Source organism: Neofelis nebulosa, chromosome 16 (genome assembly GCF_028018385.1).
Source record: "Neofelis nebulosa isolate mNeoNeb1 chromosome 16, mNeoNeb1.pri, whole genome shotgun sequence".
Taxonomy (NCBI): domain Eukaryota; kingdom Metazoa; phylum Chordata; class Mammalia; order Carnivora; family Felidae; genus Neofelis; species Neofelis nebulosa.
The window spans coordinates 48,959,172-48,985,976 of record NC_080797.1 but is presented as its reverse complement, the minus strand read 5'-3'; the positions used below and the strand labels follow the sequence as shown (position 1 = coordinate 48,985,976).

The window sequence follows — 26,805 nt, the reverse complement described above, 5'->3', positions numbered from 1 at the left end:
CTAAACAGCATTTTTGTCTTAGCCAACCATTAATGTTTAATTTCTGAGAGAGATTGGCCCATTTTAAAACAGGCAGATAATTTTCAAAGCATTTCTCTCTCTAAACAATAAAAAAAGGACAAAATGCTAAAAAAAAAAAAAAAAAAAAACTTAAGAAAATTCATATTCAACTGGTTAGAATGACTATATATATATTTTTTTACCATTACAAGGTTTTTTGTTTTTTGTTTTTTTTAATTTTTTAAATTATTTAATTTAAAATAAAAATAAATATTTTTGAGAGAAGGGGTGGGGGGTGTAGAGAGAGAGGGAGACAGAATCCAAAGCAGGCTCCAGGCTCTGAGCTGTCAGCATAGAGCCCAACGTGGGGCTTGAACCCACGAACCATGAGATCATGACCTGAGCCGAAGTCAGACACTTAACTGACAGAGCCACCCAGGCGGCCCATTTTTTTTTTTTTTTTTTTTTTTTTTACAGGATTTTCAGGAAACTTTAGAAGACAAATATTTCTCAATAAATGAGACAAAATTTAAGAGTTTACTGGGGAATTACTAAGAATACTTACATCAAAAAAAATATTAAGTGACTCTAGCAAGAATGATTACACAAAGAAATTGTAATTTGGTTAGTTTTAAAGATCAATTAAGTATTTTACAAAAATGATTATGAATGCTATGTGCTTATTCAGTAACTGAATAGTAAATTTTAAAATCTGACTTGCAAATACTTTCAAGAACATTTGCAAGTGTAAGCAACAACCTAAAACAGTCTCATGTTCTTTATCTTTAAAAGACTAAGAGAATAGGAAACTTGAATTTTATATCCTACTCCCTGTTTTTAATCAGTGAAGTATAGGGCACCTGGGTGGCTCCGTGGGTTGAGCATCTGATATTGGCTTAGGTCACGATCTCACAGTTAGTGAATGTGAGCCCCCCATATCAGGCTTGCTGTTGTCAGCACACTTCGGATCCTCTTCCCCTTCTCTCTCTGTTCCGGCCCTGCTCACGCTCTCTCTCTCCCAAAATATATAAATATAAAAAAAAATTTAGGGAAAAAAAAATCAGTGAAATATAGTTCTTAAAAATACAGTTTGACTATGTTTCATTTCGTATGTAAATGTTAAATGAGAATAAAAAAGGAAACTCAAAATTGATTTTGTCATGACATAAAAAGCAAATAACATGCCTCAAGTTTTTCCTAAAAAGATTACTATAATCTGGAAAATGTTTTTTAAAAAGTACACTACTTATATTCTATTAAATATTATTTAGGAAAATAAACAATCTGGTATATACAAACACCATGGTCTGTAAAATGAAGGTCCAATATAGGCTTTCCATTATGTACAATGAGTACTTAACCCTCATAACTCTTAATTCACAAAAACTTGGCTGATGTAAAAAAATTTGTCTCCAAAGGGTTTTGTAAAAACCCAACATTCCAACACACAATCTCTCAGCTGCCACTATTTATCTGTATTTCCCTACTTATCAGCAGCTCTCCATTCCAGATGCCTATGATTAAAGAAAAATATCACCTCCTATATTGCTAGCATATGTTCCTAATATAGCCTAATCTAATTCTAATATAAAATGATTTAAAATAAATCAAATTTGTGAATACAGGAGAAAAAACTAACCATTCTTAATATGGCATAAAATTTCTAAAATTTCTAAAATTCTAAAAATTTCTAAAATTAAAGACAATATTCTAGTCAGAAAATATTATAGGACAAAAAAATGTTACATAATACTGCCATATTAAATTCAGAATGGCTCTTATTTCAAGGAGAAGATATTATTTATAACATCACTTAAAACATCTTTGGCACTTAGCAAAATGGAGTTAAATATGTGTAACTATAATGAGAATCCATGGTGGGACACCTGGGTGGCTCAGCTGGTTGAGCGTCCAACTCTTGTTATCAGCTGGGGTCACAATCCCAGGATCATGGGATAGAGCCTTGCCAGGCTTCGTGCTGAGCATGGAGACTGCTTGAGATTCTTTCTCTCTCTCTCTCTCTCTCTCTCTCTGCCCCTATCCCCCACTCACTCATGCACTTTCTCTCTAAAATTAAAAAAAAGAATCCAAGGTACTGCTAGCTACTATAGTTACTGCAGAGAATACCTTGTTCTCTAGGAGCTAATACTGTAATAACCAAAACAAAAAGATGAGTGAAGCAAAAGTTTACAGATGAAACCTGAGCAAATAATCTGTTGTAGAATAGTAAACATTCCTCATTTAAGTACTGAAATTAAACAAAACATTATTTCTAAGACAAAATGAAAATATGCTTATAAACACCTATTCTAATAGTTTAGTATGTACACTGTTTTAAGAGATGCCATATCTCATTTAGTTTTAGCACTTCTGTTAGGTAGGTACAGGAAGATGATATCCCATTTTGCTGATTGGGAATTTAAAGCACAAAGAAGTTAACAGGCTTGTCTTAAAATCATAAAACTAGTTAAAGAGAATGTTGACTTAACATCCTAGTCATCCTAATAGCCAATTTTAAGTGGACAAAGGACTTAAAACAGGACTTCTTATATCTCCAAAGAAGATATACAAACAGCCAGCAACCTCATGAAAAGATACTTAACATCACTCATCATTAAGGAAATACAAATCAAATCTTCAATATACCATTTCAACTCTAGGATGGCTATTATTAAATAAAATATTTTAGAAAAGAAGTGTTTGTGAGGATGTGGAAAAATTGGAATCCTCCTAGTGGGAATGTAAAATGGTGTAGCTGCTATGAAAAAGTATGGCAGTTCCTTTAAAAAGAAAAAAAAAAATCAAACACAGAATTACTATATGATCCAACAATTCCACTTCTAGGTATATTCCCAAAAGAACTAAAAGCAGGGACTTGAACAGATATTCGCACACCAATATTCATAGCAGCATTATTCACAACACACAAAAAGTGGAAAAAACCAATCATCCACTATCAGATGAAAGGATAAACAACATGTGGAATAAAAATACAATGGAATATTCAGGCTTAAAAAGAAATGAAATTGTGGTGCATAGTACAAGGATCAGAACCTGAGGACATTAAGCTAAGTGAAATAAGGCAGACACAAAAGGACAAATACTATATAATTCCACTTATATAACGTAACTAAAACAGCCAAATTTATAGCGACACAAAGTAGAACAGTGGTTACCAGCGGCTAGGAGGAGGGGACTGTATAAGGAGGAGTTATTAAAGGGCAGATTTTCAATTTGGGATGATGAAAAGGTTCTGTAGATAGTGGTGATGGTTGCACAACAACACGAATATACTTGATGCCACTGAACTGTACACTGAAAAATGGTTAAAATGGTAAATTTGTTGTGTCTATTTTACCACAATAATAAAAAAACAAACCAGTTCCCCCAATTCCTATATTTTTATTCCATTAATCCAATAATTTCCAAACCTGTCTTTTATTACAATCAACCAGCATAGCTTTTAAAAATTTCAAAGCCCAGGCCATACTCCCAGGTTAAAACATGGACACATCACTATTGTTTTAATCTTTCAAGGTTATTCCACATCAAGTTTGGCTACTGCATTAATCTATATTTCTGTAGCTCTCATGGTACCATTTTTAATTTCTTAAATTTATAACTTCAACATTAGGTATTCTGAACATATCTCCATGAACAAGAGAGCTTTATTAAAATCTAAAAGATAACATTTCATCTGTGAATTTTGAATATACTTCTCACTTATTAAACACATTCCTTACACTACAGTGTAAGGAATACTTAGAAAGCAATGATATTCTGGTTTACATCTTCAGATGCTCTGCAAGTACTCTTTATACACTTATATTTCTCCAATATAAAAAATTTGTCAGGGGGTGCCTGGGTGGTTCAGTTGGTTAAGTGTCCAACTCTTAATTTCAGCTCAGGACATGATCTCACAGTATGTCAGTTCAAGCCCTGCATCTGGCTCTGTGCTGACAGTGAGGAGCCTGCTTGGTATTCTCCTTCTCTCCCTCTCTCTGCCCCACCCCTGTTCACAGTCTGTCTCTCAAAATAAATAAATAAATAAACTTAGAGAAAAGAAATTTGTAAGTATTCTTTTACTACTTCCTATCACTTTAAAAAGATGTAGATACAGAAGAAACAGTGGTCTACAGGGTCCACAATCTGTCCTATCTCTCATGCCCTATAATCTAGCTCCAATACCAGCAAGATGTATGACCTGGATAAGGGACTTAACCTCTCTGTGCTTCAGGTTTAGCAACTGTAAAACTGAAGTAATAACAGAGTTGTTTTAAGAATTGAGTTAATACACATTAAGTCCTTATTCTGAACACCGCCTGGACAGTTCTGCTTGAGCAAAGGTTTCTCACTACCCTCCTCCCCTTCAGAGAGAAAAAACAAACAAAAAAAAAACCTTCCCTATTATCATTCATATCTAAAGCCAATGGTTCAAAAGGACAGATTATAGGAGTCTATGGTAAAAACCATGTAAGAAATGATAGTAAGAAAAGCTCAAATGAGAGGAAAAAAGGAAGAAGTCTTCCTTAGCACTTAATTTTTCTCATAAATGTTTCTGGAAAGCATGAGAATGTAGAAAACTGACCATGTAAATCCTAATGACTGAAGCATTAGAGAAATTTCATGGGTCATAAGTACTATTATATCATCACTTAAGATTTCAGAAAATAGGACACATAATAATCTTGAAGAGACATTAATGACAGACCAACACAGGCTGCAGAGAGGGAAAAAAAAAAAAAAAGACAGCAACTATGTCCAACTGGGCAAATAGTAGGTACTTTGAGATAGGTGAAGGTTTCCCCTATCTTTGAGAGTCTCAAAATTTAACATACAATTCCAAGAGGGTTCAGAAAACCAGATAAAAAATATCTTTTACCAATAAACACTATACCAAGCTCAGCTGGACTTAAAGTCCTGGAACTATATTGCTAATGCAACAGCTAATATATACACGTGACTACTGAGCACTTAAAATGTGCCCAGTCCAAACTGAGATGTACTCTAATTACTGAATATACATTAAACTTCAAAAACTTATTTAAGAAAAGTAAAAAGCTCAATATTCTTTGCATAATTAATTACATGCTAAAATGATATTCTGGATCTACTGAGTTAAATATATTAAAATTGATTTCACCTGGTTTTTTGTTTTACCTTTTTCAATGTATCTACTAGAAGATTTAAAATTACATTTGTAACTCACAAAATTTCCATTGGACACTATTACCTTAGAATGCAGGAAGAAAGAAAAGGAATCCTTAGAAAAAATAATAGTGATAGCTCTTATCTTACCTAGAAGTTCAAGTTTTCAGAGGTATTGAGGAACCCAACCAAAGGACATCCTAAAGCTATATAAAATGGCTGCTAATGTATCTCCAAATGAAATTTAAATCTTGTGTTTATATTTATTAAAATATTAAAGTCACTGTGTAGAAACCACAGGTGTAGTAAAGATAAACAGTTTTATGGGTGAAATTTAAAGTATATTCCTTCATGTATCGCCTTAATAACAAAATCTTGACCAACTAATTCAGGAAAGCTCCTGAAGTATTATTTTAATTATAACTGTAAAGGCTCTGGTATAAACAACACCATCCAAAAGAACTTTCTGTTATGATGGAAATACTCTATTATCTACATCACCCAATACAATAGCCACCAGTCACAGGAGCACTTGAAAGTGGCTAGTGGCCACTATCTTGAATAGCACGGTTCTAAAATTTCTTTAAAAGAAAAAAAATAGGGATTATATTTCCTTATTTTGCCCTAATATTCTAGTTACAATTAACTCTGTACAAATACTCAGGGATGTACTCCTCTCCATCCTGTGAACTTTGCCTGCTTCACGCCATAAGACGAAAATCTCTGTGAACCAGGCTCTCTTTGCTAATACTTTACCGTAATGGCTTAGAACATACAGTACAGACATTTGATCCCATCTCCTTTATGTTCTATCCAGAAAAGATTTATTTTACTTATATATACATGTAACTATACACATACATATATCTTATATATGTGTATATACATATTTCCTATACTGCCTTTAAAATTGAAGTTAAAGGTATCTTACACAGTAAAAATCTCAAGGCAGATTTACCAAATATATTTTTGCATAGAAATTAATTATACGGCTACATTTGTAGTTGAGGGAACATAGTAAAATTAAGGTATATATTCAGTGTTCCCTATTAACTTCTCTTCTATACGATCTCAACTGCCATTTAGCAGACTCCTATGTAAATACATACTGTAAGATACTGGACTAGCAGTCTTTTTGTTAAGTTTATTTTGAGAGCGAGAGAGAGAGAGAGCGCATGTGCAAGTGGAGGAATAGCAGAGAATCCCAAGCAGGCTCCACACACTCAGCATGAATCCCAAGGCAGGGCTCAAACTTATAGGGCTTGAACTCATGAATCATGAGATCATGACCTGAGCAGAAATCAAGAGTCAGACACAACCGACTAAGCCACTCAGGTGCTCCTGGACTAGCAGTCTTAAAAAAAAATCCTTACTAATAACTTTCTACTCTGTGTACATTCCTACAAGCATTTAAAACTCTTACTAGGGGCACCTGTAATGCTAGTATGTCACTGGTACTTACTACATCCATTTATCTGTGCTTTTACTAGCAAACATAGCGACTGTCATCTGATAGAGCCCCCTACACTGTAGGAAAATACCTAAACTGTTGAGACAAAACACTGATCATTCTTTTAACAATACCTGAAGATGGCAGATTTAAAAGTAATTCTTTTCAATTTTTCTGTGTTAATTATCCTTATAGCTTCTTAAATTTCTGTGGTTAATTACCCATATAGTTGAGGGGTTCTTTACAGCTAACCTAGCTATACCACTAGATTTAATTCCATTTCCTGAGTCCCTGAAGACTGTTACAGTTAATCAGACAATTAGCTATACTGAAGTCCAGATTATTAGATGAGAATCTATATTTAAGGGGCATAAAAGGAGGAAGAATGAAGAAGAGGTCAGTAATAGTATTTTCTCCTTTGTTCAAATCAAACCAGTTTCACAGTAACAATTTCCTTCCTTGACAATTGTGTTAATTCTTTTTAAGAAAGTGTATACAAGTTTAACAAAAAGTGAACTGATCAGTGAACAAAAATAGTATATATTATGCTTAATGGGTTAGCTTCATAATGGGCTAGAAGTGCACTAATTTATAATCTAATCTTTATCTACCTTCCCAATTATCATTCCATTGAATTCACTGGAAAAGTTAGTAGTCCCAAACCATAATTTAAAGCAACTGACAGACTTATATGCTAGGTTTTTCTACTTGCTTTTTCCTTTCCTTTTTTTTTTTTTTAAATGTTTATTTATTTTTGGGAGGGACAGAGAGCGCGCACATGTGCACAAGTAGGGGAGGGGCAGAGAGAGAAAGGGAGACACAGAATACAAAGCAGGCAACAGGCTCCAAGCTGGCAGCATGGAGCCTGACACGGGGCTTCAACTCATGAAGCGTGAGATCATGACCTGAGCCAAAGTCAGATATTCAACCAACTGAGACACCCAGGTACCCCTCTACTTGCTTTTCTTTTTTTTTTTTTTTTTTTTTTTTTTTAATTTTTTTTTTTCAACATTTTTTATTTATTTTTGGGACAGAGAGAGACAGAGCATGAACGGGGGAGGGGCAGAGAGAGAGGGAGACACAGAATCGGAAACAGGCTCCAGGCTCCGAGCCATCGGCCCAGAGCCTGACGCGGGGCTCGAACTCACGGACCGCGAGATCGTGACCTGGCTGAAGTCGGACGCTTAACCGACTGCGCCACCCAGGCGCCCCTCTACTTGCTTTTCTAAAGGGAGGGGAGATGTCAGGTAAGCTCCTATGAAAAAAGATTTGAGGAACAGCATTTATTCTTCCTGGATAAAATCAGTTTTGTACCACAACTATCCTTCAAGAGTAATTCAAAAGAGCATATACTATTTCTGATACCACCCCACTAATAAAACACAATTTGAATTTAGTCCCCCTTCTAAATGGGTCAGCCTCCTGGGGCACCTGGGTGGCTCAGTCAGTTGAGTGTCAGACTTCAGCTCAGGTCATGATCTCATGGTTCATGGGGTCAAGCCCGGCGTCATGCTCACTGCTGTCAGCACAGAGCCCACTTTGGATCCTCTGGTCCCCCACGCTGCCCCTCCGCCACTCATGCTTTCTCTCAAAAATAAATAAACTTAAAAATAAATAAATAAATGGGTCAGCCCACAGAAAAACACTAGTGCTCAATTACAGAATTAAATAACAAGTAGAATCTACTAGATTCATGGAAATCTCCAATATGAAAAGTTGTATCTTCTATTAATAATAGCCCATTAAGAGAACTTCTTGCATGAAGAGAAATAAAGATACTTCCAGTATCTAACATGGCTCATCGAACACATTCATTTACTTCTACTTCTTTGTGAAGCAAAAATAGATAGTAAAAGGCAGGAGAAGCACAAAGAGAATGGTGGAAGTAAAGGCAACAGACAAAACATGATCACAAAATTTGGGGAGCTAGCAAGCAAAAGCAAAAATAGTAACTAACTTAGTAAATAAGGGCTAACGGGAAGATACCAAGGTAAAAAATGAATTAAACCCACAGAATCCTGAATCCCAGAGAGGTACAAAAGTTGAAGACACTGGTAGATCTTTGAAGGTGGATGCATGGTGTAACTAAAAAGAGAAAGAATGAAAGTTCAAATGATAAGTCAGACTCCTAGACTTACTTCTCCATCCTGTAGACAGGATCTTTACATCTTTCCAGATCAGTGGAAAACTTACAAGTTCCCTATGAATTGGATGAAACAGAGCGACTCTGCACTTAAAGATACTAGATACAGCTGAAATGATGTATTTAAAAGAGAAATTAAGTGAAAATCTAAATACCATACAAGTATAGTATTTCCCCAATATAAATGTACAACTACAGCCCCCTTTCCCCAGTAGACTCCCTAAACATCGGCAGCCAAGCTTATACTCTTTAGTTAGGATACTAAAGGACTCCTCCGGGAAAGCAATTAGCTTAAAGTAATGGGGGTGGGGAGGGACACATACAGATAGACAGGCAGCAGGCACCCAATAAAATGAACAGGTCCCCGACAAGTCACCCTACTAAAGCCTGCAATTTCATAGCTACTCACATACAAACAGAATTTCCAATCAGTATTTTAGTGCCCAGAAGTCTCAAGAGTAGAAAAGGAGGTAATTTAGATATTCAGGATCCCAAAATATTACTTCTCATGTACTCCCTTCTTAGGAAACTACTGGTGGATAGGCACTACCAAAATAGTTAAGACCAAAAAAAGCAAACATGAGATCTAGGAAATAAGGGAAAGGGAATTCCCATGATGAATGCTGTGAAACGAGCCTATAGAACAACCAGTCCAAATTAGAACTGAAAAATGAAGGGCTCAAACATGTATTTTTTAAAAATATTTATCCTAGGAGAGAGAAAGAGAGAGAGAAAGAAAGAACGTGAAGGCACATGGGGGAGGGGGCAGAAAGAGAGGGAGAGTGGCGCCTGGGTGGCTCAGTCGGTTGAGCGTCCGACTTCAGCTCGGGTCATGATCTCACAGTCTGTGAGTTCGAGCCCCGCGTCGGGCTCTGTACTGACAGCTCAGAGCCCGGGGCCTGTTTCAGATTCTGTGTCTCCCTCTCTCTCTGACTCTCCCCCGTTCATGTTCTGTCTCTCTCTGTCTCAAAAATAAATAAACGTTAAAAAAAATTTTTTTTAAAAAAAAGAAAGAAAGAGAGGGAGAGAGAGAATCCCTAGCAGGCTCCATGCTGTCAGCACAGAGCCCAATGTGGGGCCCAAACCCATGAACTGTGAGATTATAGCCTTAGCTGAAATCTAGAGCTGGATGCTTAACCAACTGAGCCACCCAGGTGCCCCACAAATAAAGATATTAAGTAACAAGAGAAGGGAGCCTGGGTGGCTCAGTTGGTTGAGTGTCCAATTCTTGGATTTTGGCTCAGGTCATGATCCCAGGGTCATGGACTGAGCCCTGTGTCAGGCTCCGCACTGTGTGGAATCTGCTTAAAATTCTCTCTCTCTCTCTCTCTCTCTCTCTCTCTCTCTGTCTCTCTCCTCCCCCCCCCCCCTTCTCCCTGGCTCATGCTCTCTAAAAATAAATCTTAAAAAACAAAACAAACAAACAAAAACACACAGAGGGCCACCTGAGTGGCACAAGTTGTTTAAGTGTCCTGATTTTTGGTTTCCGCTTCAGGTCATGATCTCAGAGTCTGGGAGTTTAAGCCCTGTGCCAGGCTCTGCACTGATGGTGCTTGGGATCCTCTCTTCCTTTTTCTGTCTGTCTCTCCTGAGTGCACTCTCACACACTCTCTATTCTCTCAAAAATAAATTAAAAAGAGAGAGAAAGAAAAAAGAAACTAATAGATTACACAAACTACTTAAAAGAAGGGAGGGAAGATTTGTGCTTCTGGTAAATAGTCTGGGAGTGAATCACCAATCAGTACATAGATCAAAGGTCAGAAAACTAACTGAAAAGAGCTAGAGGATAAATATTTTAGGCTAAATATTTTAGGCTTTGTGGGTCATCTATCTCTATTCGGCTGTGCTGTAGCGTGCAGGCAGGCATAAAATAATCCATAAATGAGTGAACATGGCTATGTTAAAATCAAATTTTACTTACAAAAACAGGTGGCAGGCTATATTTACCCTGTGGAGTAGTTTACCAATCCCTGACATAGATAATTAAGTGAAAAAAGAAATAATCATGAACACAGAGGAAAACAAAAAGATACAGAGTAAATGGAATATAATCCTAATATACTATATGGCTTGGCTATAAATAGTATTTATATAATCATAGTAAATATTTTTTATGAACTCTTATAATCTTATTGGCAAGATAAGAAAGAAACAAAGGGAAAAGAACGCATACAAGTATATCAATGTCCAAGTGGTTGGGATGGAGGAAGAATATAAAGTAACTAAACCATCAATACAAAGTCAATAGATTAATCCTGAATAACTGAAAACTCAAGAGTAAGCATGTTACTTGCTTTAAAATTTATAATAGGTAAATTAAAAGAAAGTTAAAAGGATTAAAAGGGAATGCGTATAAGGAGCACATCTAGGAGTTGGGGCTCAGGATCACAGCTTTTCATCATTTTAGATCTTAGTAATCTGCTTGACTTCTTAAAACTGTATTATGTATTTGGTGAACATTGCTAATTACCAACCTGTATTTCCCCTTCTTCTAACTGCCTACCTAATGTCTATTCTCTCTTTCTTCTTCTAATCAGAAACCTTATTTTGTTCAGAGTAGCAATGCTTCCACATAAAAATATTTGTTTCTCTCAGGATAGACAGTGATAAGTCAGCTAAAGTCTCTAAGAAGGAACCTATTTTCTGATTCAAGGGTCACCCCGTCTAAATTCTTCCCTTCCTCTTCCTGCCTGAATTCACTGTGAGTGAAATCCAAAGCAACAACACCCACTGGGACCATGTGGATGAAAGCCAAAGACTAAAGACGACATGGAAGAAAAGTCCAGGAAACCTGAGTCCTTGAAGACATTACTGAACCAATGCACTAGTATTGAACTATATACCCCCAGATTCCTTGCAATTGAGAAAAATCAATTTCTACAAAAGGCAAGTGGTTAAGTCTTCTGTCTTTTGCAACTGAATTCATTCCCAACCTGTACAATTAATTTTCTTGTTGATAATAAAGGTTTATGTTCATTTTCAAAGAGGGAAAAAATAAAAGAGCCTTGATTTGTCCAGGTTTATCTACTCATCCATTCTAATAAAACTAAAAAGAGAAGTTTAAAAGAACATTAAAAAAAGATGTGCACGTAAGACAGAAAAGATGGCCTCTCAGCAATGATACAATATAACCAAATGTTTACTTCATATCCTCACATCTTTCAGGGAAAACTAAAATATTTCCTTTTCCCTTCTCCCACATTCCATCCTACCACTGTTTTATCTCTCTTGAAGCCTCACTAATTTAACAACTGCTTGGGACCAAATCTTCTAACAGGCTGTGTCTCAAACCATTTAAATCACAGAGAACTGTAGCAACCTAAAGCTTTTAACTGCACAGGAAAAGATGGTATCTTAAAAGTCTTCTGTGCCTCTACCTACTCTACAAATTAGTGTCATAAATTTGCTTAATTCAAAGTTCAAGAAAATTACAAATACTCTAAGACTAAACAGGTCTTATATAGAAAAGCACAAATTTAAATTACTTTAAAGCAAAATAGGAAGTTTGGGAATGAAAAGAGCTAACTCAATCCAAAACATAACTACAGATCACTACAATTACAGATCACTATCTTTTACAAGTATTAATATTACTTAACAGAGTACTGTGAATATATTTGCACTAGTATAGTACTAAAATAAGCACTGTTCATTGCTTAAGCCTCTGCTTTCATCCTACCTTTTTTCTATCATCCCGAATAAAAATTTAGGCCACTATACTGAAACCACAGCCTATTCTCACTTCAAGAAAATTCTTAAAATGTGTAAAAGAAAGGGTGAAGTGGTTAAAGAAAATCACATACTTACAGCACTTTGCCAAAATTAACCTCATTCATCTGTCTGTAAGATAGCTTGTTTTACTCCACATTTTCTGTAAAGCTATAAAAATTAACAAACCTAAGAAATGTTAAGTAGGAGTTTAAGTAAGATAGCTTACCTTTTATTTATAGGTTTTTCATCTTTTTCATAAGGCTTTACAAACCACTTGCCAATGCGTACAAAGTTCCGGTTCATTAAACACCGTTCCAACAGATTGTGAACTGCTTTAAAAAGCAGAGTACGACATTCATAGGAAAGTCCATTCTCCCACACTCCATCTTCCTCTTCTATAAGAGAAATGAAAGAAACAAAAACTATATCTACTCAGAGCCAAGCAAAAAGTGTTACAATTTAAACTCTCAATTCGTAAACCCCACTACCACTTAGTACATTAAACCTACTGCACCTCAGAATATTGAGCTACCATCACTTCAATATATCTCTACACATTAAGATATCAGGTTTCAAAGTTACTCCATATGGAATAAAACGCGTAAGTGCCATATATTCTACTAAAGTACCTGAAAATTATTTTCCCACTGCATAAAAAAGCAATGATGTAATGCAAACATACTGATTTGATTTCTGTATCCATGAAAAGACCATTTGTATAAGCTTGGATTTATTAAAGACACTCTATACCTGAAGTGCCAATTTCTAAGCTGGCTTACTTGTTAGTTACCTTGTCCTAATTCCTGTATTCATTCAGCTTGCCAAAAAAATTAGCTAGTTAATAATTAACCCAAAACATTTTATGTCCATCAGCATTCTAATCCACGACTCAACTATAAAAATAAGTGATGAATAAAAAGGAAGCTTTTGGCACACAGCCTAACAAGCAACGTATTATTAGCCACCTTAGGTCTCATTTCAAACAAATGATTCCCATGATTACTATTCAGTATAGGATCCTCTACTGGGGGAAGAAATTTTAAAATATAAAAACCAAAATTTTAAATAGCACTTATGATATAGTTGTAACTACCCTCACTGTTCATTAGTAAGCAGCAATTTCGCCAGCTCACCTATTAACCACTCCAAGTTAACTTATCAAAAAAATATTAACATAGTTATTTCGAGAGAAGTCCAGATGTAGTTTAACAAAAATGTATTACTCTATCCTTTCATACCTTTTTTTTTTTTTTTTTTAATTTTTTTTTAATGTTTTTTATTTATTTTTGGGACAGACAGAGACAGAGCATGAACGGGGGAGGGGCAGAGAGAGAGGGAGACACAGAATCGGAAACAGGCTCCAGGCTCCGAGCCATCAGCCCAGAGCCCGACGCGGGGCTCGAACTCACGGACCGCGAGATCGTGACCTGGCTGAAGTCGGACGCTTAACCGACTGCGCCACCCAGGCGCCCCTATCCTTTCATACCTTTAACAAAGCATCAAAAGAATACTGCTACAAACTGTACTTGAGCTTTTTAACTTATTTTGTTTCAAATATAATTTAGTATTATTTCATAGCCTATGTCTTTACAAACAATATACATGTGAATCTTTCAATGTAAGTAAAAAAATACATAAAACCTTTCTTAATTCAACACTAAAAATGTCTACACTACACTCATAGAAAAATAATAAACTATGATCCTTTTGAATAAAAGCAGAAGCATGTGTTTAGAGGGACACATGGTTTACATTCATAACCTACACAACAAATGGGAGAATGAACATTAACTAAAAAGCATATAATGACAGTGGACTTTAACTGCACTAGAAATTTGTGCCACTACAAAGTTAATGTTCTTTAAAGTGTTTTTAAAGTGTTTTAAATTAGTCAAGTCTTTCAAGTCAATTAATTATTTTTCCAAAAAGGTAAGCTTTAAAAAAAATCAGGTAAGCTATAGAAAATGACAATACTTGAGAACTGGAATAATTTTAAATCATTAATATTAAGCATTAATATTAAAGATAAAAGGCTTTCACATTCTATTATATTATAGACAACCATATATAGATAGATCTATATAAATCGATCTATCTATCTATATATATGTATCCATTTAAAGCCAAAACTTCATGAGTTTCGCTTTATTAAAGAAAACAGTAAGCTAGGAGAAAAGAGAAGTGGCACACATGGACTTCAATTTAATTATTTAAGGGTCTAGATCACAAGTATATTTGTGAGTCGCTGAGAGAAAAAAATCTTAATGTGCTTTCAGGCTAATCAGATTCTATCATTTCAAAATTAAAGTCACATTAAAAGTTTTACCTCAAATTATGATTTATAATTACTTAAAATATGCATGTTTTTAATTCCAAGAAAGTTATCCTAGGAATATCTTCCAGTTCTTAACTTCTTTGTAATCTATTTAGTGTATTTTTATTGCCATTTACCTCAAAAATCCTTACCTTCCGAGAAGCACAATGGTTATAACATCTGTTCTATACAAGAAATCTTTACCAAAACCTTTTTAACTAGTTCTAAGTTCAAAAGCTACAAAAACCTAAGACACAGAATTACCATTACATATTAAAGTTGTACAGTTACTATAAACTTCAAATATCGGAAAATTATTCACTTAAAACTTGAGAATGAATTTGCCTTCTTCCCAAAAAGTAAATAAAAAAGTGTTTGGAATAGTAAAAGCCTACAATACAATAATTTATATACATTTTTCTTCTTTTTTTAGAGACACAGAGCAGGAGAGAGGGACAGCGGGAAAGAGAGACCAACCTAAGCAGGCTCCACACTCAATGCAGAGCCTGATGCAGGGCTTAATCCCAGGACACTGGGATTATGACCTCAGCTGAAATCAAGAGTTGGACACTCAACTGACTGAGCCACCCAGGCACCCCTACATACATTTTTTTTTTTTTTACATAAAATTCAGTTACACCTGAATTTAAATGATTTAAGAATACTAAATATAGTTTAGGAAATTAATCAGCATTAATTTTCAAGCATTTCTCTCTCATTGCTTTAAGTTTTATCTAGGGAAACTCAGGTGAACTTAATGCTTTTATCTCGAGAAACTCAAATGAACTTATCCTCATTTTACATCATACCCTCAAACTCCCACAATTTTCATTAACAGTAAATGGGATTTAGGCATAAAACCACGACCTGTTAGGGTTTTCTAAGCCAACAAACATCTTAAGTACATCCTCACCTATACACCAAGTAACTAAGCAACTATTACACTAAAGTAACATAATTTCATTTTTCACTGCTGAGGAAATAAATCCTAATAACTAACACTCAGTGAAAAGCCTAAAGATTTTTTTTGGTGTTTTTTTTTTGGGGGGGGGCGTGGGGGAACCACTTAAAATTAAGAGACTACTGAGCAAAGCTTCTAATATCCTGATGTTATAATAACCATAGCAAAAATACTTCTCTACATGTTGTATTCAGATATGAAAAGTGAAATGGTACAACCAACCCACCCAAGACAATGATAAGCACCTCTTACACTAATTAAAACAAGTCTTTGAATTGCAACACAAGTACTACAATAGAGAAAGGAGGTAGAGGGGAACACATGGCAAATCTTTACCTAGTTCTTTTGAATTTAATCAACCATAGCCTAACGGAAAAAGTCTGCTTAATGCACTTAAATGTTTTTTCTCCTCTTGTATCTGTATCCCCAGAGAAAACAGGTTCAATTTTGTTTATAGTACTTTTCCATCAGAACTCTTAGCATTAGAATTCTTCATCATCATTACTTGAAAAATTTTTACAATCTATTTGAAAAAAACAATACAAAAGTTCACATGCTAAATTTGATAACCATAAAATATTTTTTTCCTGAGGATACAAGACTACAGCGATGATGATAAACTATCTGATAGGTCATTAAAATAATTCTGAGTGGTGGGGTGCCTGGCTCAGTCGGTAGACATAGGACTCTTGATCTGGGGGTTGTGAATTCAAGCCCCTCATTGGATATAGACATTACTTAAAAATAAAATCTTTAAAAATAATAATTCTGAGTGGGGGAAAAAATGAAAAGAACAAATGAGCTGACACACCTAATACCTAATGTTCAACATTTTTCTCAAAACTGACATCTTTAAACATTTCAACAACAGACCAGTAAAAAAGGAATCTTTTCCTAAATAATTTTGACAAACTATTAAAACACAACATACACTAATGAATAATGAATGGGTCAAAATGATGGTAGAAAATACTACCTGAAAAAAAAATATCCTGAAAGAGTAAAGAGAAATGTTATTTTTATTATTTTTTTTAATGTTTATTTTTGACAGAGAGAGAGAGAGAGAGCGAGCATGAGCGAGGGAGGGGCAGAGAGAGAGGTAGATACAGAATCCAAAGCAGGCTCCAGGCTCTGAGCTGTCAGCACAGAGCCCGGCGCGGGGCTCAAACTCACAGACCGCGAGATCATGACCAGAGCCAAAATCGGACGCTCAACCGACTGAGCCAACCAGGCGCCCCAAAAAGAAATGTTTAAATGTCTAATTCAGCATTTGTCTTGAATACTATAATTGCCCATTCACAGTCATTCAACAAATATTACTGAGAGCCTTAAGCTGACAGCATCATTGATCTATGGCAAAAACCTGAAAAGCTCTGGTTTAAATACCCTAATATATGTTGATGATTATCTTTGATACGAAGGTTTAAAAAAATATAGTTTCTTGCTCAAAATGGACAGTACACAGAAGAAACAGGACAAACAAAATTGTCCTAAAAGACAAGTGAATAAAAAAGTTGGGTCACAAGTAAATTATGGAAGAAGACAAAAATGAATTAACTCTCTTCAGGGTAGCTAGAGAACAAAAGTTTTTAGTTTGGCTGCACTAGATTCCTATACTTCACTGCTGTTTATCTACTTGTTAATCCTGTTAAAGCTGCTACTCAAGGTTAAATTCCATTATAATTAATATCCTTCAATAAAAGAATCTAAAATTCTAAGACTAACGAATGGCCCATTTAGTTTGACAGTATTATGATGAAATTCTTGTATAATGAAAAGTATTTGGACACGTAGCTAAAATTCCATATATACACCACAGGAGCCAAAAAAAATAACAAGTATTTTTAGCCCTGACTTTGTTTTTTTAGTTCTCAAGGTATCAAGTTTTCTCAAAGTCTCATCACATTCTAGCTTACTAGAATTTTTTTTTAAAAGATGTAAACCTTCAGGAGAGGTTTTGTTTTTATTCTTATTTAAGGTAAAGACTAAAAGTCAATAATGACAGCAATAAAATTCCAAAAAAGTGAAGGCATAAAACAAAAATACCCAGAAAAAATTCTTCTCCTTCAAGGACACACTAATGGTAATAAAACAATCTTGCTTTGATGCAAACTAATAGCACACTTAAAAGAACAAATCAGTCCTGCCCACTATAGATAGGACTTGTGACCAGAGAAATTAAGCTAAAATTTTCCCAGCACCAGTTTTATATTTCTATCACACAACCACTAAATGAGGTCTGCTACAAATGTTAAAGCAAAAAAAAAAAAAAAAAAAGAAAAAAAAGAAATTTAAGGCTGTAATCAAGAGAGGAATTTTGTTCCCTAATCCTTCTTCTATCAAAACATACTGATATTGGGGCCCCTGGGTGGCTCAATCGGTTGAAGGTCTGACTTCAGCTCGGGTCATGGTCTCGCAGTCTGTGACTTTGAGACCCGCATCAGGCTCTGTGCTGACAGCCTGGAGCCTGCTTCTGATTCTGTGTCTCCCTCTCTCTCTGCCCTTCCCCCACTCATTCTCTGTCTCTCTCTGTCAAAAATAAACATTAAAAAAAAAAAACACATACTGATATTGATTCAACTACCCATTCTCAGAGGAAAGAGCAAAAAGTTAAAAACAAAATTAAAAAAAAAAATAGTAGTAAGTAGAAGTTTTTGGCTTTGGGATTCAAAGAATATTCTGAACAAATGTCCTCCTGGAATGTTAGTTAGGCCAATACTAGTTAGCATAAACCCTAACCCAAAAATCATTAGGTCTTTGCAAATTACTAAACAGTATTGACTACTGCTACAAAACAAATAACTGAGGGTTTGAAGTATCAAATTAGATTTGGTTTGCTGTGACAGATTTTTACCAATTAGCAACATGACAGATTTCTACCAATTAGCTATAAGGTGAGTTTACATTCTATTTCTATACCTCATCTACACTTGAAAAGAAAGGAACCCAAACATAGGCTACAGACAAAATTTAAAATGCACTATAGAACCTGATCAGACTCTTCAGAACTATCAAGATTATCAAAACAAGAAAAGTCTGAGAAAATATCAGTCTAGAACAGCCTAAGGAAACGGGACAACTAAATGCAGTATTCTGGATGAGGCAGAGGGTAGAAAAAGAATTTCAAGTAAAAATAAAGGAAACCCAAATAATGTACAGACTTTAGTTAACACCACTGTATCACTATCAGTTCATTAGTTGTGAAAAATGTTAACAATACATAAGATACTCAAAATAAAAGCTAGGTGAGAATTATATAGGAACTTTCTATACTATCTTTGCAAATTTTATGTAAAACTTTTAAAATTGAGTTTATTTTTAAAAATACACTAAGGATGACATGAAAGAAAGGGGTTAAGCAAGGGCAATTCTGTACTTTTATAACTAAATATTTCAGTTAATAAGAAAAACAGAATTTTACTCTTTGCAAAATAGAATGCTTTCCCTCCTTTCCCCACCAAGAAGGGAAATATCACCATAATCACAAACATTTCAGTAACAAGATGTCATAGGTGCTGAACCAAACAGAAGGGCACTGCCTGTGCCTGCAAAAAGCAAGCTCAAACTAAATTAACCAGCTTTTTAGTTACCACCTGGGTCCTTCCGGTTCCCCTTTCCTCAGTGCTACACCTCCACTTGGAACTCAGGATTGCCTCCTGCAGCTGATGCCACCCCTACTGTCCAGCTGCTCTCTTCTCAGGGGAGCTTAAAAGAAGGGAATAGAGTGCCACAGATGGGAAGAAATGAAAAAGGGGTTAGCTAGACAGACAGAGGCAGACTAATTATCCCAAAAGGGAGGCAGACGGTGTCCCTGGAGCAAAGAAAAGGGCTAGACAAATATACTCCATCTGAAAAGACCTTATTATTCTTTAAGATATGTCTGATTTAAGTAACAACATTCTAAAGTAAATGACAAGGGGGCTGGGGGAGAAAGCTAAAACATTACATAAATACCAATGACTATACACACTACAGAACAGGCTTTGGAACGGTAATTACGATTATACATACTACTCCTAATATATTTTGCTTTACTATTTCAATTGCTTTCACTTTGACAAAATTTTTAAAGTTAATTACCATTCAGTGGCATTCAGCAAAATCTAACAACAATTAAAACCTAATATGCCAAAATTATATTCATTTACATTCAAGATCAATATTTTAAAATACAGGTACTACCATTTTTTTTAGTTATGCAAAAAAGCAAAATTAAACTACAGAAGCAGTTTTTTAAACTGTAGCCCAGTTTTAGGAGAAAACATTTAGCATAACATGAAACTTAGGGGAGAAAAAAAAATCCACACAGTATTTTCATTTAACTTTAATAGGCTTTACTTCTAAAACATTAGTCCTACTATGGTAAAACTGAATACCTCACACCTGTTAAAATTATCTTTGATTTCACAAAATGTATTACATGGAATCTGGGGGGAAATGGTCTGTTCATATGCTCTGCCAATTTTATTAACACTAAAATCCCCAAGTCAGCATTATAGTTTATCAACAACTAGTTTTTATCTATAGTTTATAATCATTAAAATAGTTCCCAAAATTTTTGTAAGGTGGTTTTTATGACCACTTAAAATAAAGATTAAAATAACTCCAGCATACCAAAGTCAATGGAAGAAAAAGGAAGCTGGCAAGCTTACCTTTTGACATGACAATTAAAAAGCAGCAGCATCTTGCTGATGCCAGGAAGAAATTTCATATCCTGATATATATGTATATATCATATATTTGTGCATGTACATATATATAAACACATCACTTTACATATTTAGAACTACACTGCATACTTAGAACTAAGAACTAATCTCTCCAGCAGGGATCTTATTAGGAAAGCTGGAAAAGCTGGAAAGCATTTATCATAAAAGAACTGCAATCACTCTCAAAATAAGGATTAGCACTGAAGGGTTTGTTCATTAGAAGGTAAAGGCGACATTCAAAACAAATATAACACATACATTCCTACAGAAAAGTTAGTCTTACTAAGGGCTTATTTGAGACAGCCACCTGGATTACATTACATCCCAAAATAAAATAGGTCTTACAGGTCAAATGGGCACTAATAGAAACTTCAGAGTACTCAATTTCAAATAAGAATGCTTTTTTTTTAGTTATCTAAAAATCCTAAATTTACCTGTCAAGAATCATTACCAAACATCTTGCTGAAGTGGTTGGTACCTTACATGCAAATAACTAATCATTTACATTCCTATCATCAAAGATTCAGTTAACATTGATTCTTACAGTCAAAGTAAGCAAAAGCATCAGCGATTACTATAAGAGAGCTATAGTTTGTTTTTCTAAAGTAACATTTAGTCCTAAAAGTCACAAAAATAAGACAGAAGTAACCTTATTGATACATTTATAATAAAATTATTTCTGTGTAACTTTTTTGATTATGACCCCATGTTCTTTCTATATAAGCTAAATAAGTTGGCACTAGTCTCATCTTAATGATAGTCTTTGATGAAACAGTATCTAAAAGAATCACTTTCCAAAAATAACACAATTAACATATGCTTTCATTCATTAATATAACAATAACTAAATATGTATCTGAAAAAACACGAGAAAGTTACAACATTTCTAGATACCCCTATAACTATCTGCATACTCATACAGTAGACAGCAATGGCAAAATTGACTCAAATAGTTAGTTACATATGCCTACAAATTACTGTTAGGAACTTTATGCTCCCCCATTCCATTTTTCTTAGGTAATGTAACATGTCTTCCCTGTGCCCTGTCTGTAAGAAGTTCACAAGGAAGCTGGGTGGTGAAAGAACAGTTATTCAAGGCTAAAGCCTACCACAGTATGGATAATTTAAGTAAAATAAAATAACCAGAGTGAAATAAGCTAAATTTTTATCTGGCTTCATGCCTAACAATGTTTCACACACAAAAACATCTCAATTTGTAATATAAATGATTTTTAGGAAAAGTATACAATGTTGCTGTATCATTACTTAGAAATGATAAGTTGCTTTCACCTGACAAGTCATGGTGAATAAGGTCAGCAAAATTGGGGTCTTCACCCCACCAAAATATCCACAATTCTCTTCTTCCAGGTCTCTGATCTCGCCGCCAAACACCGAGTACATCTGCCTTAAGGCAGCGACTAAAACTGCTCAAAATGGGGTCTTCCTCTGTCACCGGAAACAGAATAGGGGCAGAAGTTGGGCCTTGCCATACATATCTTTTCCATTTAATTCCCGTCAAGTCAGCCTAAAGAAAAGAAAGCATGATTATTGCACATTCACTCAAAGTCAAAAGCACTCACTTTTAAAGTCCCTTCTTTAAGACATTATAATTTTTCAATATATACTTAAGATATTAAAGCAGATTGACTGAAAAAAAAAATGTTTGATAAGTGAACCAAAAATTTAAGGACCAGAAACAGTTAAAAAATTAACACTGACATATCACTGAATAGCAACAAATACTGTGTCCCAAAGAGAAATAAATGTAATAATGTTAAATACAAACATGTACTTTAATACTGCACACTTAGTAAACATTTCCTAAGTTCTGTTCCAACTAGTCACACTTGTAACAGAAAATTAATTTTTAAAGACTCATCATTCCATGTTTATAGAAGTGATGTCTCTAATGAAAAGAAACGTGAACTATAACTGAAAAAATTTATTAGTTCTTCACATATCCCTTTTAGGAAAAGTGAAATAGGTGCTCACAAAGAACTGTCAAGATTTGTAGTAGTCTATTTTCAAAGAATCTGATACTAAAAGTACCAAAAATAGACGGAGCCAGAAATGTAAAACCTGCTGTTATGTCTTAACATCTGAAGATGATGCTGATTAATGGACATTGTACAAGAAAACATTTTATAAGAGAAGGGCGCTAAAAATCCCTATTTGGCACAGTGAAAGAAATTCGACAGAGGAAATTCCGTATTTCTTTACTGCGCTTAAAGGTGTAAAGCCTAAAGTGCCAAAAATGAAACTGCTGATACATGACTGGCAGTTTACACTTGCCAACTAGTTGTGCTCCGCCCACTCAGTTCACTTACCTATCAGATTCTCTCTTAATATTTCTCATAGCACAGAAAATATAAAAAAAGTCACTGAAACTTTAAATCATGGATGAAGCTAAGCTACTGCCCAACTGAGGACTAAATATTTGCAACAGTTGGTACTTTTCAAAGTCTTAATAGTTGGATGTTCCCAGAACTGGGCCAACCTATACAATTGTCATTCTTGCATCCAACTTCCCTAGACTTTTCAATAAAACGAGGAGCAGCCTGCTCAAAGCATTCTAAAAATACAAGCAAAACAGACAAAAAAAAAAAATTAGTGCAAAATCATGACACCTCCATTAGTCCGTTTCACTCTCACACAAACATAATGTAATAAAAGCAAGATGGCTAGAAATTGTCAAAACGGTAGACTGTTTTCAAAGTTTAAAGAGAAAACATATGAAATAGTATCTACTGGTTTTTATACAGAGATATGAACTCATCGGAGGAAAAAACTAATCTGCTAGTTTGACTCATTAGAAGAACGTAAAACGAAAAGAGATTTTTAGTATCTAAGTTCCGGGGTACTGTTTATTGGGGGAAACCAAACTACCGGACTGAGGCATAAAGGCACCGGGAGAATGGGCAATATGCAAAGTGTGAAGAAAGATACACGGTCAATAAGGTGAAAAGCAATAGTTAAGAAACACAGTGGGAAATGTGAGTGTCCAGCCAGATAAGGAGCACAAGTTGAAGGCAGGACTACGGTGAGAAAGAGTCAGAAACAAGGAAGGGGAAAAAAAAAAAAAAAAAAAAAAGCCAGCACTCCTACACCAGAGCCCAGGATGGTGGGTGAGCGAACGCGTTTCCCGGGGTTGGTGCGGAGCTGGGCCGCCACGCCGGCTCTGGCTGGGCCTAGCCCAGGGACTCGGGCATCTGGATCAGACCCGGACCCCCTCCCCCACGGCCCAAGGGCGCACCTCGCCGCCCCCTCCCCCACCGCCCCGTTCGCCGGGGCCTCTGCCCGCGGCCCGGGCACTTACCAGGCAGAAGAGGTTACAGTGACAATCTTCCAGGCTGGCCCCGTTCGGCACGAAGGAGGAACTCATCGTCCCTCACAGCAGCCGCCGCCGGCGCCACAACCCACCATCCGCCATTACCGCCGCCTCCGACCAGAGAGAGAAACACAGACACCGGGGAGGGCGGGGGGGTGGTGGTTGGGGGAGCGGTGGAAGAGGAGGCCGCCGGGCCGCCCGCCCTCCCCACCCACCCCCCCCGCCGCCGCGAGCAGCCCCCGCCGCCCGGCCGGCACCTAGCCGCCCGGGGCCCAGGGCCGGCGGGAGGGCCGCGCCGCGCTCGCCCCGCGGGCCGGACTGCAGCCGCCGCGGAGCCCGCGGACGCTCGTTCCTCTCTGGGGGACAGAGGAGATATGGGCCCCTTCCACAAGGAAAAATAATAAATTACACAATAAATAATTAAAATCGAGTCCGAGAGGGCAGAGCACAAGCCCTGGAGACTTCTCCCGGGCGGGGAGGCGCCCGTAGAGGGGCAGGAAGGGCAAGAACCGGGAGAGAAGCTCAGGCCCCCGGCCCGGCAGCGGCGATGTCCTTAAGCCCAGAATCTCTTCAGCGGCGGAGGTGGTGGCGGCGTCTGCGGACTGAGACCATTCTCTGGCTGTGTCTTCGTGTCGTCCCTGGGCCAAGCCGGCCTAACGTCTGCTCTACTGCGGCCTCACCGCCCGGACGCCGTAGTCTCCCCCATTTTGTGGGCCCAGCGGGCGGTGTTTTTCCCCCTTTAATCCGAATTCACGGGTTTTCCCTTCGCTTTAATGGCGGCCACAGGGACCAGCTCGCCCTCTCTGCTCGCCCATTGGCCGCCTTGAGGTCACGTGGGCTCGGGCTCCGTGGGGAGGAGGAGAGAGAAGGGAGTGAGAGAGGGCCGGGAAGCTTTCGGCGGAGGCGGTGAGCCCTGGGGACCGGACAACCAGCTGGCGGCTACTAAGATAGCGCCATCTGCTGGGTGCCCCAGCTAGTGTAAGATGACCCCGGGCCCCAGGCCCTACCTTGTTCCTTGCTGGGAATTTTGCAGTGCAAGAGGGTTGTATCACAAATCTGATAATTACGTGGAAATCAGTTTGATTTCGTCGTAAGAGAAAGTGTTGTAAAAATTCTCAGGCATCCTCAATCCTCATTTTTTCCAGGGGACCACTGAGGTGTTTTGCAAACCTCCGAGCTTGGGAGTCAGACGACCTGAGATAGAACTTGGACCCTTAAAAGTTGTGATACTAAGAAAGAAATGTGTAAGAAACAATATAGCCTCGTTGTTAATAGCCTGAGAGTTAGAGCCACACTGTTGGGGTTCAAACCTTGAGCTAGTCACCTCTTTGTGTCTCAGTTTCCTCATTTGTGAAGTGGGGAAGAGATACCCCCTATCTCACAGGATTGTTGTGATAATTAATACATATAAAGCAGGTATCCCAGTACCTGGGATAGATCTGCATTGCTAAGAGTTATCTATTATTGTTGTCATCATTACCTCATAAGATTATTGTGAGGAGTTGGTGAACCAGTCACTTTAAGTGAAGTGCCCACCAGTATAATCTCTGTGAGAACTAGAACTTTGTTTTGCTTACTGCTGTATCACTAGGGCATAAAACAAGGTTCCTAGAACACAGTAGGTGCTTGATATTTGTAAATCTGCAAATCAATGAATAGTAAGAAGTGGTAAGTAAGATATTAGTTCCCTTCCCTATAAAACATTCAATTCTTTACTAGATTACACTTAAGTATAAGAATTCAAACATTTTCCCTGAGGTTTTCTCTCTCCCCTAACAGTGGGGAGAGAGAAAGGAAGTAAGAGAGAGAATGGAAGAAGGGAAGGAGAGGTAAAGGTGAATCAAAAGTTAGGAGATGCCTGGGTACTCAGTTAGCTGAGTTTCCGACTCTTGAATTGGACTCAGGTTACAATTTCATGGACAAAAGATCCAGCCTCGCATGGCTCGCTCTGTGCTGGGAGTGGAAGCTGCTTAAGATTCTCTCTCTCATCTTGATGATGAAAGTTGAACTTTCTTTCATGTATTTGTTGTCTTTAAAATTTTTATTTCTTGGGGCACCTGGGTGGCTGAGCCAGTTGAGCATCCGACTTGGACTCAGGTCATGATCTGGGGGTTCATGGGTCGGAGCCCCGCATCGGGCTGTATTGACAGCTCAGAGCCTGGAGCCTGCTTCAGATTCTGTCTCCCTCTTTCTCTGCCCCTCCCCCACTCATGTTCTGTCGCTCTTGCTCTCAAAAATAAATATTAAAAAAAATTTTTTTTAAAGATTCTCTCCCTTTCCCTCCCCCCTCCCCCATTCACACATGTGTGTGTGCACACTCTCAAAAAAAGGAAAAAAAAAAAAAAAAAGAAAGAAACATTCTTTCTTGAGTTAGGATTTACCATAATTTTACATCATAATTGCCTTTGTAATATAAATGATGGGCTCTTCCATGTCACTTCTACAGCCATGGAATGGAAAGCATTCTTTAGTCAACCATTCGTTCATCTATGATGATTAAGAACCCAAATCTTAAAGCCCAAAGCCTGTAGAAAAAGTTCTGCCTCTTACTAGTTGATCTTGGATTAAATTTTACTTCAGATGAAATAAATTTCTACTACTCTCTGCTTTTGTATTGTAAAATGAAGATAATAAGTGTTTTGGGGGGGCATGTGGCTGGCTGAGTTGGTTAAGCATCATTCTTGATTTTGGCTTAGGTCATAATTTCATGTCTCGTGGGATCGAGCCCCATACAGGCTCTGCTCTGACAGTACGGAGGCTACTTGGGATTCTCTCTCCCTTTCTCTCTGCCCCTCCCAGCCCCCCCCCCCCAAATAAATAAATAAATAAATAAACTTTTTTTAAAAAGTACTTTTCTCCTAAAGTGTCTGGTGAATGACACATTGTAGGTATAGGGCTTGCCACAGTGCTTACTAAATGTTAGCTATTAAAATACTTTTAAAAATCATTATTGAGGGGCGCCTGGGTGGCTCAGTTGGTTGAGCGATTGACTTCAGCTCAGGACATGATCTCAAGGCGCCTGGGTTCGAGCTCTGCGTCCG

The 26,805-nt window shown here is 36.9% G+C and overlaps 1 protein-coding gene across 2 annotated transcripts in view; it reads right to left on the bottom strand.

Annotated features, from left to right (window-relative positions):
* Window positions 1–24,580, bottom strand: part of MED13 (mediator complex subunit 13) — a 109,781-nt gene extending 85,201 nt beyond the window's left edge. For both annotated transcript variants that reach the window (XR_009254651.1, XM_058702529.1), the window contains exons 1-3: window positions 23,753–24,580; window positions 21,727–21,961; window positions 12,679–12,847 (exon numbers count right to left, since the gene is read on the bottom strand). Coding sequence is in view for 1 of the 2 variants with exons in the window: in XM_058702529.1 (XP_058558512.1) it covers window positions 12,679–12,847; window positions 21,727–21,961; window positions 23,753–23,818 (470 nt within the window). In the remaining variant the exon portion in view is untranslated. The remainder of the gene's footprint in view (window positions 1–12,678; window positions 12,848–21,726; window positions 21,962–23,752) is intronic.
* Window positions 24,581–26,805: the final 2,225 nt, after the last annotated feature.